We start from the raw sequence: 15,877 nt of genomic DNA, 5'->3' as shown, positions 1-15,877 counted from the left end.
TGATGGTCAAGGACCAACCAGAATACAGTATTCAAAGCATCCATCCTAGAACTCAGTGGCTTGCTGGTCTGAATCCTTGGTGGTGTACCAAAGGCTTTTTGACATAGTAATTGTTGCATGTGTTATTCATAGGAACAACTTAAAAAAAAAAAAAAAACACTGTTGTGCAGCCTGAACAGTATTTTTAGCAAGCACAGCTGTTAAAGAAACTTGAGCCTGAATTCAGCAGTCTGGAGATTCAGGAGGTACAGAATTTATTTCAGATGTATTTTGTTTGCATTGACTACATTTGATAAATGTGCTATCTTCAGGGCTCGCAGTTATCGGCTACTATATTCAGCATCGCTCAGCTCTTTCTCACATTCTTCTCTTCCCCCTGTTTTTCACACCTTTCCCACCCATCCTGGCCTTCTCTGACACCGTGCCTCCCAAAAGTGTCATTCCGCTGAAACATTTTTCTTTATATTTAAAAGGAAATTCAATTATGCATGTTCTGTGTATTGGTGTTTTTTTTGTTGGTTCTTCCAATCAGCTTTCCATCTTTATGAAATGCTTTTTGCTCTTTGGCAGTGTCGCTTTCAATTTCGCTTCACTTATTTAATCCTGTTACCTTTGTTTCTTTATTTGTAGCTCTCTGCAGCAATTTCTTAACCCTATGTTGCCCTTTTTCCTGCATTATGAAGTCTCGTTTACAGCATGGGGCCATTGCGATGCAATAAGGAATTCATTTTGCTGCAATAACGAAATTTATTATTTATACATGAGTTACAGTTAGCCCAGATTTCTGTGTGCAGAAAAAAAAGGACAAGGAGGAGTCTAGAGCAGGCTTTATGTAGAGTGGAGACAAACAGGGACAAAACCTTTTCTGGAACCCAAGAGTTTTTACAGGAATTAAGTAACCTTGGATGCATTTCCACAGCATGTAGAGTTGTAGTTTTTAGAGATTCTTTCGGTTCTTACACAACAGATGGAAATGCATATTGCTGATTGGTTACAACATGCTTCACAGAATGACCATAGACACTGACATGACAACCTTTTGTTTAACCTTGAACAACTTAAGTCTCTAGTTTCTCCATTGCTGTGTCTGAATGAAAGCTGCACTATGTAGAGTGTACTGATTTTGTAGTGCTGTCTGAATTCTTAGTGTACAAACCACATAGTGCATTATCCTCCATAGCGCAGTTTCCAAGTAATGCATACTATTTCAATACCAAGTACCTTATGACTGCGATTTCTCTTAACACAAACTTTATTTGTTCAGAATGGAGCCCACATAAAGGAAATGAGTATAATGTCATGTGGTTTAACACCCACAAAGGCCAACATGTACTTGTTAATTGTGTATTTAATGCATATTTATTTTTAATTCTTCTGTATTGCTTGCTATTTCCGCTACAGTAATGGGGTAATTTAATGGTGGATCACCAATGTATTATCAAATATACAAAAGAGGGAGACCACTTAAAATAATTTGGGATTTAGGTAACAGATGGTTTAGGATGTATTTTCTTTGGACACTAAGCATTTCTTTATATGTATGTATATGTAACCTTCTGCACTATTTGTAGGTCTTTATTTAGATATAAGCAAATGTTTAATACTCATCATGTTTACTGCATTGATTAATGGATCATATTTTCTCTTATATATTCTCTTCTATTAAAACATGTGTTTAGATGATCCTCTGATGGATTTGATTTAATAATTGAGCAAATAAAAAAAGCAGAAAGTTAACAATGGCAAATACTAAGAAACTCAAGTCATACTAAAAAGATTGTCAATATTTTTGCTCAGGTTCAAGTAATTTGTGCTCAAATGTTTTGTATCATATAAAAAAAAAAAAAGGCATATGAAATAGAAGCATTTTTAATAATACTTTGGACTTCTAAACCACAAAAGTATAGCATAGGCTGGTTTCTCTCTCTATACAGTGCTATAGTAAATATATTCAAGTGGTATATTGTAGTACAATAGTAAATATTGTACAGTTAATTGTGAATTCTTCTGGGTTGAGCTCTATAACATGCAATCTTATTGAATAAGCATACAGTTATTAATCATACACACAGGAACATGCACACATCTATTCATTGTAAGGTGGGTCTGAAACGGAAAACAAAATTGTAAAACAAAAAATTGATTTAACAACATAAGTTAATAGGCTAAACCTAAACATTTTCCCAGTAAGCATAATTTCATGTCTAGACCTGCACACCTGGCTACAGGATATTAATTTTAAATAGCTGCTGTGGATGAGGCAGCAAAATCTAAGAAAAACAAAGCATGAAAAAAAAAGGAGAAAAGTTTTGTTTTTCCACAGTTTTACAAGCAGCAACTCACACTACTAAGTTAAATGATGCATTAATAATAAATATAAATTTTGAGTTAAATGCAGTATTTGGTTTTAGCTAGGCTGTCTATAAGCAGAGTAGTTTATGTAAGAAGAAATGATCAACCCTTTATTTTATTACATAATAACTGGTTATTGCAGGAAACTAAATACTTTTTGTTTTTGTTCAGATCAAATCCCTGATTTGTATTTCCGATTTGTTTATGAGCTAAAGAAGTCTTTCAAGTTCATAATCAGCAAGTGTCTCTTCTAAATTGTGGGCAAATACGCTTTCTTTAAATAAAAGCATATTATATAACTATACGATCCATAGAAATCAACAGAAAAAGTTTTTATTTTTTATTTGTATTTTTTATCTTTTTGGGTCAGTCACAACGAAAACATTGTAGTAAACTCGGTCAGTTTGTACAGGAAGTTGAATTTGGGCAGTTGCAGAAATGTAAATTGCTGATCATAAAAAAAAAAGCCTCAAACTATACAAAGCATTCTTTAACTAAAGATTCTATGTGAAATTATTTTACTTTACCTTGACTGTAAAGAGTCTTCCACATTGGTGTACAATTTGCAATGTAATCATTTAGTGTCAATTATGCAGCTTGAGTGCAGCGACTTTTTCAAACAGAAAACAAGAAATGGGACATAAAGCATTTAGAAGGAGCTTTTGCAGGGGAAAAAATGTAAGGCGGAGCTGTATGTCTAGGACACCAAGTGTAAACATGACTATTGATGTGTGAAGTGTTAAAAATGAATTATGTGACCACACTTTACCTATTGATTTTTTTGATTTTTTATTAAGAAACTGTTAGAGCTTATTCTTTGAATCTCTTGTTTCGTTTCTTCCTCAACCATTTTATTTTATTTATTTATTTCTTTTTTAATGGAACATGCAGTGACATTGTAGTTTAGATATACAATGTTTATTTTCCTCGCTTTGTCTTGTAGATCTTAACTCTGGTCCTGATGGTTATAAAAGCATACCTCCGCTACCCTTTATCATATACAGGAAAGAAGGATGTGATATCCAAACCAATTAAGGAACTTCAGCGTTTTGAAACTTGTAAGACACTACTCACTCACAGGTAAGTGCAGATATTGATATCCATTTTATAGTATAAAGTATTTACTTGTTGACTGAAAAAATGCTGGAATATTTTTTTTTTTTTAAATAAAATGTTATTCTGATTAATGATTACATTATTTTTTATAGATTTTTTAAAATCATTAATCATGGGCTATAATCAGGATACATTTTTTTATTTTTGTGAGGTCCTCATTGTAGAACTGTGTCATAGTTCATATATCATGATGGCAATTTTATGTTATAGATTGCAGTGTACCTTTTTGCTAATGTTAATGCAACCATCAAGCTTGTAATGTTAAGGGGTTCACAATAAAAAAAGGGTATGATGCTCTGTGATATACAATCTTGTTTGTATCATGTCCAAAAAAAAAATCATAAATTGTCATCCTAAGCTTTCCGCATTGAATCTGGCAGTTGGAGGTTATATGAGAGGGGAAAAAAAAACTCCTTCCACTGTCTTTGTAGCTTGTTATGGACATTAGTCACATTTTTTTCTTATTGTTATGTAGTTACCTTATTACACTATCACTTCCTCAGCCTTGTCTTCAAATGTGTTTTGGAATTCTTATGATCTATACAAGTGTCAAAACAAAAGTACTGTGACAATCATCATAGTTTTATTTTTTCATCATGTGTGTGTTAGTGTTCTTTATCCAAGCATATAAAACTTATGAAGTCCACTGAAAATTATTTGGTCATCCATCAGCATTAGCGTGAGAATGTCCAGGCAGCTCATGATTAGATTTTTGATGTTTACTGCCACGATCAGTTTGTGATCCCCCCCACTCCACCAATATAAGCACCTGCTGGCCTGTAAAACACATTTTTTTCAATAAAATAAAAAACATTGCTTCAAATCATACATATTTAATACAGAAAATGCAACTCCGTATACTCCATGGTGGATTTCTTTTTATATGCATAAGTTTTCTAATTAAATATTAAAAGCAATCAATTTTATTAAAATGTTACTGAATAAATATTATTGTTTTTGTAAACATTAATACATGTATACAGTATGTTTATAATGAATATGTACACTATAAACATAATTAAACACATAAAAAGCAAGTATATCCTAAATCTCTAGGTCATTTTCTATTGTTTTCTGTACCTAAATCTCAAATAACATTCGGCATGTCGTGGACTAGAACATTTATAAGGGCATTATGTTATACCTTATGTAGTCAGCCTGCATGACTACATTCATGGCAAAGCTACAGTGGATAAATATACAACACTGAATACAGTTGATAAAATGTATGATAAAATTGGCATTGCTTCGGTGGAATGAATGATTTTATCATATGTGGAAAAAGTGAAAATGTCTGTCCCTAAGCATACACACAGTCCTGATATGTAAATGCTACACCTATAAACCTTTGTTGGAAATGAGTAGCATCCTGAATTACACAGAGTACCAAGATAGCTCAGCCAAAAACCTGTCAATGCCACTTTTTAAGCAGAAGATGGATGATAATAATTTAAAACCGTTTAAGATAAGTGGTCGCTGAAATGAGAATCGGTACTTTGCCTTTACCATCTTTGCTGGCCCCTGAGTCGAACCCTATTAAAAGCCTGTGGTCTGAGTTGAAGAAAGGCTTCCATAACCACACACTTTCCAATCTCAATCATCTGTAGTGGTCATGAAGGACTTATCTAACCTGATAAAGCATAATTGAATTATTATATGCTTTTGTACCAAGAGAGTTTCTATCACATATTATATAGGTGCCAATATATTATTTTTATTTTTATTTATTGGGGGGTTGGGGTGGGGTATCTAACAGAGCAGTATATTTTGTATTTGTTTTGATGGCCTAATTAAACCATAAGCGATTAAATGGTTAAGTGTTTGAATATTTATGTTGCACACACTGCCGAGTTCCATCTTTTTTGTGGCAAAGGCTGCATTATCAATAGGGAGATCTGTGCAGCTCTGCAGAGTCACACCTGCAGATACCACACCACCATTCTCACTTTACAGAATATTTTGTTTCTCTTGTTAACAAAGAAGAAGGTGAGGTGTTGACAACCAGTCAGTGTGCCTAACAGTGATCTACGTGTGTGTGATTTTAGGTTTGCTTCAGCCCCGCTCTATACCGGAGAGATCTGCAGCACATCTTTCTGTATAGAAAACGCGGTCAGCAGTATGTGATGCATAAAAAATTTTTTTACTGCAGCGATCCAAGATGTTATTGACCCACTGCCAAATGCAAAGCAAATGTGTGTCAAGAAATGGTATTTATTATATTGAGAGACTGTGGAGACATGCATAGCTGTTCTTACGTTGCTAAAGTAGAAGCAGAGACATATTCTGAAGTGGAGTGATGCAGTTAAGCAAAGCAGGTGTAGAGTTTCTGCAGGTTGCAATATGGTGTGAAAAGTGATATCAACGCACTAAAATGAGAGATTTCTTAAGAACGAATTAAAGGGTTTACCACAGATATGCAGGTATCCTTCTTCAAAACTACGGAGAGAGATAGACAGCATGGCAGCATTATAACTGATGAATTTTTACACTGGGCACAAATTTCTGCTGTCAAGTTTATTTCTATAGCGCTTTTCACAACAGACATTGTCTCAAAGCAGCTTTACAGAAATTGACAGTTTAGGTGAACGCTGTGCATTTATCCCTGATGAGCAGCCATGGCGACTGTGGTAGGGAAAAACTCCCTTAGATGTTATGAGGAAAAAACCTTGAGAGGAACCAGACTCAAAAGAGGAAGCCATCCTCATTTGGGTGACATCAATAGTGTGATTATAGTCTTTAAACAATACAGAACACTGGAGAGTGAGAACTAACATGAGCACTGGAATGTAAGATTATGAGTAATGATCTTTCTACAGTCTTTTACAGTCATTGTGGTTATAAAACTAGGAGCTACTGAGCAACTCATAAAATATTCTGTCTGGATTGAAGTACGATTGTTCCCAGTTCCCTCTGCAGTGTTGGTTTGGTTTCAGGCTACCTTGATTCTATTGAACCCCACTGCATTTGTCTCATCACAAATATACAGAGAACACATACAATAATATTGGTATTGCCTATTATGTGCAGCAAAAGGTTTATATGCATCGATCGCTGTAATTCATCAGAAGCTCTCAAGTGGGGTAAATCTGATGAGACTTCCGATCGTAAGGATTTTGTTACATGCGTTTAGGTAAACTAATTACGTCACTGTCAGCAAAAACACATGCACAAGTCACTGTGCACCAGTGCACCTGAGCATTACACGCATTCACTTTCACAGTTCCGGTGCAACTCGAAGCACCACTTACAGCTAGTCTTGAGTTCTGTGCTTGGAGTGCTTCCCAGTCCAAATGACAACATTTATATTAACAATTTTTTTAATCCAGTTCATCCATGCTCTTTTAAAGACCAGAAAGCCAGCATACATGCAAAGCCATGATCTAGCTTTTTTTTTTCAATCTGCTGCCTATTGTACATCACGGGGCAGCATAGGACACCAAAATAAGTGCTAGCTGCCCTCTTCCACACACCTGATCCCTAAGCTTCGCACAATTGTCTAGTGTTGCTCTCTGATTGATAAGGGAGTTGGTTATGTAGTACTTCCCACCCAAAGAGAACAGGCCATTTTTGCCCTCTCTGACTCCTGACCATGGATAGCTGAGGCATTTGCGGCATTCGAACTCCTGACAATTAGCTGCCCCAGAATATGATATATATATATATATATATATATATATATATATATATATATATATATATATATATATATATATATATATATACATACACACACACAGTACAGACCAAAAGTTTGGACACACCTTCTCATTCAAAGAGTTTTCTTTATTTTCATGACTATGAAAATTGTAGATTCACACTGAAGGCATCAAAACTATGAATGAACACATGTGGGATTATATATGGAATTATATACATAACAAAAAAGTGTGAAACAACTGAAAAATGTCATATTCTAGGTTCTTCAAAGTAGCCACCTTTTGCTTTGATTACTGCTTTGCACACTCTTGGCATTCACTTGATGAGCTTCAAGAGGTAGTCACCTGAAATGTTCTTCCTACAGTCTTGAAGGAGTTCCCCGAGAGATGCTTGGCACTTGTTGGCCCTTTTGCCTTCACTCTGCGGTCCAGCTCACCCCTAAACCATCTCGATTGGGTTCAGGTCCGGTGACTGTGGAGGCAAGGTCATCTGGCGCAGCACCCCATCACTCTCCTTCTTGGTCAAATAGCCCTTGATGCCTTCAGTGTGACTCTACAATTTTCATAGTCATGAAAATGAAGAAAACTCTTTGAATGAGAAGGTGTGTCCAAACTTTTGGTCTGTACTATATATATATATATATATTTATTTATTTATTTATTTATTTATTTATTTATTTTACTGCAAGATTTCTAAAGCTGTCAGACTGATGCTTTATGTGTTAGCTGGTTAGCAGAGTATTAGCTGGGATGACTTGGGGATTGCAGACGTTACTGGTTGCCCACTGACTGCATGGAACACAAATAGACTAATTTGTTGTTAGTGTGTGAATAATAGCTATGTTCTCAAGTTGCAGTTTGAAGCTGCACCGAGTGTGATAGACTTTGGATAATGGTATAAAATATCTGAAGGCTGTATATGTGAGGGACGAGAACAGAGTGGTAAAAATGGATCTCGGTTATGGTGCTACAAGAGCTCATACATTAATGGATGAAGCATTTGGGCTTTATACCTTTTGACATGTCAACTTAGACAACTTAAGGAGTCAGCAAAGGCGTTAAGATCTCGACTGAATCAGCAACAAAATGTGCACACACACACACACACACACACACACACACACACACACGCACACACACGCACACACACGCATACAAACTGATATATGAGTTGAACAATCTTAAAACAAATATATGTACCTTTGTACTTTTCAACTAGCACACTCTGACACCTCTTTATATCTGCAGTCTGGCACCAAGCATCTAAACGTAATCGTATATATCAGTGAACTACCACTCACAGTGTATTCCCCAGTCACACACACAGTTTTAATAACCATAGATCGAAAAAGCAGTGATTAGGTTATTTTATCTCCTGTTTTCTTACTGTCACTATTTTTCTCAGTGATAGCATGCGCTTACTATTGTATTTAATATGAAAGAATAGAGTTAGACGGAAATGGTAGAGGGTGGCTCTCCCACATCAACACACATGAGCATAGCAAAAGCACATTTTGGTCTAATTTATCTCTAGTGTATGTGCAATGGCCATAGCTTCCATAATATGTGGGGGGAAAAATTTATCATTATTTTACAGGACAGCATGTAGAAAAATTTAGTCTGGGTTAGTTGTACTGAGGCTACAGCTTTTACACAGTACTGAATAAAAGCACTTTCGTTTGACCGGAAGAAAACATTTGCATTGGTAGTTTTAAAATGCCACCTCATATGACCCACTGACAGAGAGGAGATTCCTTCATTATGCAGTAAAAGAGTAATTAGGGAGTGAGTGATGGCCAGCAGCTGCACATGTCAGATCAGCTCTGTTCGGGTCGAAGCGGATCAGCACAAAGGAAGAGCTGGGGCTGTCGAATCATGCAGGAAATGCAGTTTAATCCTTTAATACTAAGCACACACACTGTGAGCATATACCTTTTGTGTGTATGTTTGTACGTAAGCACACAGCAGTGGATGAAATAGAGAAGGGTTTGAGCATAGTCTTGGCTGCAACTGTTAAGTGTTGTGTGCTTTGATTACAGATTGGGTTCATGTGCTTGGCAAGTAGAAGTTGTAGAAGTTTAGCAGGTCAGTTTAAAAACTTTTTTTTCCTTTTTTCCCACAGCAGTATAGAAATCACTGATGCAGGCAGTGAGGCTGAGGTCAGGCGCCATGACACTGAGCAAATGTGAATAAGAGCAGCGTTTTTTTTTCCTTGTTAAAGCATGAATGGACTCTTTCTTTCTGCCTTTTTGTCGCTCACGGTCTCTGTGTCCCTCTATAGCTCTTAGCTTTAGGAGTCTCTCTCTCTCTCTCTCTCTCTCTCTCTCACAGCTGAGAGAGACAGACTATATATATATATATATATATATATATATATATATATATATATATATATATATATATATATATATATATATTACAGACCAAAAGTTTGGACACACCTTGTGTGTCCAAACTTTTGGTCTGTACTGTATATATATTATATATACAGTACAGACCAAAAGTTTATATATATATTATATATACAGTACAGACCAAAAGTTTGGACACACCTTCTCATTCAAAGAGAATTCATTCTTTATTTTCATGACTATGAAAATTGTAGAGTCACACTGAAGGCATCAAAACTATGAATTAACACATGTGGAATTATATACATAACAAAAAAGTGCACTGAAAATATGTCATATTGTAGGTTCTTCAAAGTAGGCATCAAGAGAATGCCAAGAGTGTGCAAAGCAGTAATCTAAGCAAAAGGTGGCTACTTTGAAGAACCTACAATATGACATATTTTCAGTTGTTTCACACTTTTTTGTTAAGTATATAATTCCATATATAATTCCACATGTGTTAATTAATAGTTTTGATGCCTTCAGTGTGACTCTACAATTTTCATAGTCATGAAAATAAAGAATGAATTCTCTTTGAATGAGAAGGTGTGTCCAAACTTTTGTTCTGTACTGTGTGTGTTATATATATATATATATATATATAATATATTCTGAGAGAGAGAGAGAGAGAGAGAGAGAGAGAGAGAGAGAGAGAGAGAGAGAGAGAGAGAGAGAGAGAGAGAGAGAGAGAGAGAGAGAGAGAGAGCGCGCGATAGATATATACTGCATTCTATCATCACACATAGTGTACAATGATTGTGTGTGTGTGCGTGTATATTATATATACATGCACACGCACACACACATACACAATCATTGTACACTATGTGTGATGATCGAATGCAGTTCTATAGTTGGAGTAAAGGCTCATTGATTACTCAGTTTCATCAGCAGATCAATTCATCATATTTAAGCACAGTTAAGATACTACCATTGATGGTGTCCCTGTGGTTTAGCAGAGTAGTTAATGGTCTATTTATCAGTGACTGGAGCTTTTATAGCCCCTTGTATCTCTACGCAATGATGGGGAAAATCATATCATAAGAGAGTGTTTCTTTATTCTTACAGCGGAGAGGCAACATGTACAGAAGTATAAGAAATGTAAAAGGGTGTGTCTGACAATGTGCAGGCTCATGTGTATGCGTCACCCCCAGAACAAACGCATTTATGTGTTTGCTTCTGAGATTACGTGAGAGCATGTTTCTGTCTTTACTGTTAAATCTGCTGTTTTGTAAATACACTGTCTCATTTTGTTAGTGTTTCACTGATGTTTACTGACACAAGTGGTTACAGACATAAAGTGTGGGTTAACTGAATAGAACTGTGAATATTTTTATGTATAATATAAATGCAGATACATTTCTGTGGGCCATATGCTGCAATTAATGAGAATTATAATCAATTATTGTAGATTATAATCAAAGAACTTGCCATCTGTACTGCCATCAATCCTGTTACTTAACATAGTTCTCAAACTTCTTTTCTCTCTATTTAAGTCATTTAAATGGAGGAAAGAGAGAGGAGTAGGAGTCGCTCTCCACGCAGGGTGCGTCGGGTAGAGCAGGTTGTGGGGAGATGGCTGCGTCGATCACGGGACTCCCTCAGCAGGTAGACTTCACACACAAACACACACACACACACACACACACACACGAAATGTAATTAATTAAGCTAACTCTTAATGTGGTCACACAAGTGCTTTTCACTGCAAGTGTAAGGACAAAAAGCAGCAATCTAAATCTGACACCCATAAACACCCTACTGTGCAAATACAGCAATGGATTTCTTCTCTATTTGTCTTTGCTCTTGTTTGCTGTCTCACAGTACAATGTGCTAATCATTTATCAAATAGGCATACAGCATTGCATGTTGTGTTTGTTTTGCTGATTGTGTTTGCAGGTCAGTTGTATTCATCTTTCACTCTTAGCCAACTTGCTGATTACCATGCACAAAGAATACTGTGTTCCAGAACAGTGTTCAACTGCTGACAGTGCTGTTCTTGTAAAATGTGCACACGGCTTCTTAAATTTGTTTATCACACCTTAAGGGAAAATTATACTGGTTCACTGACCATTGTGTACTGTTTTTTTTTTTGAGACACAAACAGTCTCAATGAAGAACATATATGAAGTTTAGTTAAAAGGATATGATTTGTCTATTGACATTGTGACTTGTAGGTGTTTCTAATCACTTTTCTGATCACAACATGCAGAAGATGGAACTATTGTTGATTTTAGTGACCATGCTAGCCTTTTTAAGATCTTGTAACTACCAGTTTAATGGCTGAACCATAACATGTGGGTGGTTATTAATGAACAGCATAAAAACACAATTGTCAAGTCAAGTTTATTTCTAAAGGGCTTTTCACAACAGACATTGTCTCAAAGCAGCTTTACGGAATTTAACAGTTAAGGTGAACGATGTGTATTTACCCCTGATGAGCAGCCATGGCGAGTGTGGTAGGGAAAAACTCCCTTAGATGTTATAAGGAAGAAACCTAGAGAAGAACCAGACTCAAAAGAGGAACCCATCCTCATTTGGGTGACATCAAGAGTGTGATTATAAATCTTTAAACAATACAGAACACTGGAGAGTGAAAACATGAGCACCAGAATGTAAGATTATAAGTAATTTCCTTTCTACAGTCTTATACAGTCATTTGAGATTATGAAACCAGGAGCTACTGAGTAACTCCAAAAAAAGCTTAACATGTGCGATCATCATAAATCCAACAACAGCTTCTCCATGCCAGAGCCTTTAAACACTCAGAGGTCCAATGTCCAAACTCCCCATGAAGTGGGATCCAAATAGCACTACTTCTTTAAAGGTCCACAATTATGGTAGATTTCTACTCTTACCTTTGAGTTCATGGGTTACCATCCAATGTCAAATGTTTTAATTATTTATTTTAAATCTACACACAATACAATATACAATACACTACACATGAGATTGTGGAAATGATTTATAAAAGCATATCTTTCCTCTCAAGGCCAATTGAGGGATATTAAATATTACTCAATAGCAAAAAAAAGAAAACATTGAACACATCACAGATGTAGATGATGTATTACATGTCTATAATGACACTTTGGATTCCTTGTATATATTTTATTGCTGAAATTAAACCAAAGATGCATTATAACCATTAGAGCGGTGGAATCTACACCTTGTCATTAAAAAAAGCTGTGAGTGTATACATATAGGTGTATGTGTGAGCTCACTTTAAATTTACTATGCTGTTTCTTAAAGGGAGCGTATTTTGGGGGACAGGAAGTCAGGCCGCTCAGACGATGGAGGCCAACACCATTTCCCAGTAAAGGAGACTGTGGAGGTGATCAGAGATGCTGTGCTGGACTCGCATGGCTTCACACTCTCCACACAGCTTCCCCTGCTGGTCAGGGATGTTATTCCAGGTACACAAGAAACAGCATTAGGTATACTTTAAACCCCATTTACTGGTAGTTCCATTTGCTTAGACAACATCAGTGCAGTTAGTAGCAAGGTGTTCTGTCTCTATTGTGTTCATAGTGTGATTTTTTTGTTGTTGTTGCTGGCTCAGATAGATTTAATGTGCATACTAGTAAGCTATAGAAATAAAGATAATCAGCTCTTGTCAAGTTAAGCATTTCTTAAATGCTAACAGACTTTTTATGGTAGCTGTTACAAAGGATTTTTTCTCTATCGGTGAAGAGTTTCTGACGTACGCCTGCGCTGTACCAGAGAGACAGAGTCGGCACACCATTTAGGCAGCTGCTGCAACACATCTTAAGCTCAGATTTAGCCGTGAAATCGGCTTAAATGGTGGGCGCATGGCAAATTAAAAATGCACAAGGTTTGTCCATGTTGTGGAAAAAATTTCCTGCAATCTCTGATTCGTATTCTCATTGCAATATTGTTTAATTTAAAAAAGGGAATCCGAATAAGTAGATGTATGCATGACTGATACTGAGTGACACATTTTTTTCTATAATTAATTTCTCCATAGTTTTACAAGTGTTTTTAGTTTTTTGATAGCCCTTTCTTGTTTCCCTTGCTGCTTCCCCCCTTAATATTAATATTTGCAGTACACACCTTTTTTCCCCACTCGTCACAGCCTCCTTCAGCAAGAAAAGAAGGGAAAAAACTCCTTAGTATTTGTCATCTAGCAAAGTGCGCTTGCGTTAATAACAAGTAATGGTGCCACTTAATGTACAATAAAAAAAAAAATATCTGAAAAATGCTTCAGAAACATTTAGACTTTTGCAGTTTGCTTGCTGACTGTAGAATTCTCTCTTAACATCTATTTTAGCCCCTGTTTTTTTATTTTTAGCTGGGGCCTCTACAAAAGGCAGGGACTTGGACAAGCTACTCTTTGAGATAGCTCTGGGCCACATTCTTCAGTGTATAGTTGCTATCTGAGTACAAACCTGGCAACGCTGTCTCTTTATTACAAGTCACATTGCAACATTTCCCACCCAGTGCTCATTTTATATTTAATAAGTTGTATGGACTAACTTGGGGTTTGGTTGTTAGGTGAGAACTGAATTCTATTGGTTGTGATTTAAAGGACCGGATGGTCGGAGTTAAAATTTGATTAGATGCTCTTTTCATCTAAAAAACAATAGCCTTGGTAGGGCAAAGCAATCGTGCTGCTTCTCATCTACAAACAGTCTGACATTTACTCTGTCTGTCTTTTTGGTTGCTGTGCATGTGCGTGGCTGTCATGAATACTTCTCTCCCACTCTGTGTGAAGCATCCAGCTGTGCACCACATCAAATCAGATTCAACTTTATTCACCCTGCCTTTTTCTTTTCTATCCTTCTTTTTAATTATCATAGCCAGGGTTACAGTGAACACTCTCCTAATCACTTCTTTCCCTGTGTGTGTGTATGTTCAAGAGACAGAAAAAGTCTAAATCGGTCACACGCAATTATCTCTGTTTGGTTTGTGTGATTGCGTTTCATGCCTGTCAAGTTCAGAGAGCAATGAGAACCAGCTGCATCTCTTCTATTTATTTCATTCTATAAGATGCAGGTGCACTCAGGGACTAATGTGTATGTATATACACACACACACACACACACACACACACACACACACACACACACACACACACACACACATTTCGACACATTCACTTACACGCAGGCCACTAACTTGGCTCTATATTTCCTCACACATGTAAAACACTCTTTAAGCTGCATCCTCTTACCTAAACAGACTCTGACTTTTGTGCACAACCACATATATGCACATATACTTCCTCACTGTCAGAGAAGCAGCATGCTGACACCATGGCTTCTGCGGCAGAAACAGCTGATCAGAGCCAAGTGGGAGAAACTTGCTGCCCTTCAGCCTGATAATTACATTCTAGAGGAGAGAGAGGGAGGGAGAGAGGGAGGGAGAGAGGGAGGGAGAGAGGGAGGGAGAGAGGGAGGGAGAGAGGGAGGGAGAGAGGGAGGGAGAGAGGGAGGGAGAGAGGGAGGGAGGGAGAGAGGGAGGGAGAGAGGGAGGGAGAGAGGGAGGGAGGGAGAGAGGGAGGGAGAGAGGGAGGGAGAGAGGGAGGGAGAGAGGGAGAGAGGGAGGGAGAGAGGGAGGGAGGGAGGGAGGGAGAGAGGGAGGGAGAGAGGGAGGGAGGGAGGGAGGGAGGGAGGGAGAGAGGGAGGGAGAGAGGGAGGGAGGGAGAGAGGGAGGGAGAGAGGGAGGGAGGGAGGGAGAGAGGGAGGGAGGGAGGGAGAGAGGGAGGGAGAGAGGGAGGGAGGGAGAGAGGGAGGGAGGGAGGGAGAGAGGGAGGGAGGGAGAGAGAGGGAGGGAGGGAGAGAGAGGGAGGGAGAGAGGGGGGAGAGAGGGGGGTGAGAGGGAGGGAGAGGGAGATGGAGACAAGAGGAGTGGGAATAGGGAAGGAGACATAAGAAGGAGTGTGTGCGTGTGTCTGTGCATGCATGCTTGTTGCCAAGGTATATTTTGGCCTAGAACCAAGGTGAGAAAGAAAGAGAGTGGGATAGATACAAACGCAGCAATGTGCAGTCTGGCAAAGAAAGCGAAGAGATATCATTAAAGGAGGGGGTATTTTTACAGCAGGAGGGCGAATTGTGTGTTTGAGCATTTACACACGTATGTGAGTGAGGTCTTATTCTGACCTAAAGAGAAGGGTGCCTGACCAGAATACTGAGCATCTTGCAGTATTCAGGTCATTTCTCTCTGCATAAATACTGAAAAAAAAAATAAAAAAAATATTCTCTATGTTACATAATGCAGTACCTAAATGGTACAGCAGAATGACTCAAATATAAGTACTCATTCAAATTTAGTTATGTAAAATGTGATTTTAGCAAGTTCCTTTATTCAAGGTTGCTGTCATAATCAGGGTAACAATTTACT

General features: G+C 37.5%; 1 protein-coding gene across 3 annotated transcripts in view; it reads left to right on the top strand.

Annotated features, from left to right (window-relative positions):
• frmpd1b (FERM and PDZ domain containing 1b) overlaps nt 1-15,877 on the top strand; it is a 33,136-nt gene that overhangs the window by 4,744 nt on the left and 12,515 nt on the right. For all 3 annotated transcript variants that reach the window (XM_083561564.1, XM_083561563.1, XM_083561565.1), the window contains 3 exons: nt 3,296-3,432; nt 11,011-11,122; nt 12,767-12,930. In XM_083561564.1, coding sequence (XP_083417690.1) covers nt 11,019-11,122; nt 12,767-12,930 — 268 coding nt within the window. In that variant the 5' untranslated portion in view covers nt 3,296-3,432; nt 11,011-11,018. The remainder of the gene's footprint in view (nt 1-3,295; nt 3,433-11,010; nt 11,123-12,766; nt 12,931-15,877) is intronic.

Source organism: Silurus aristotelis, assembly GCF_946808225.1.
Source record: "Silurus aristotelis genome assembly, chromosome: 14".
NCBI lineage: Eukaryota > Metazoa > Chordata > Actinopteri > Siluriformes > Siluridae > Silurus > Silurus aristotelis.
Note: the sequence above shows the minus strand (reverse complement) of the source record. Positions and strands in the feature narration are given on the sequence as shown.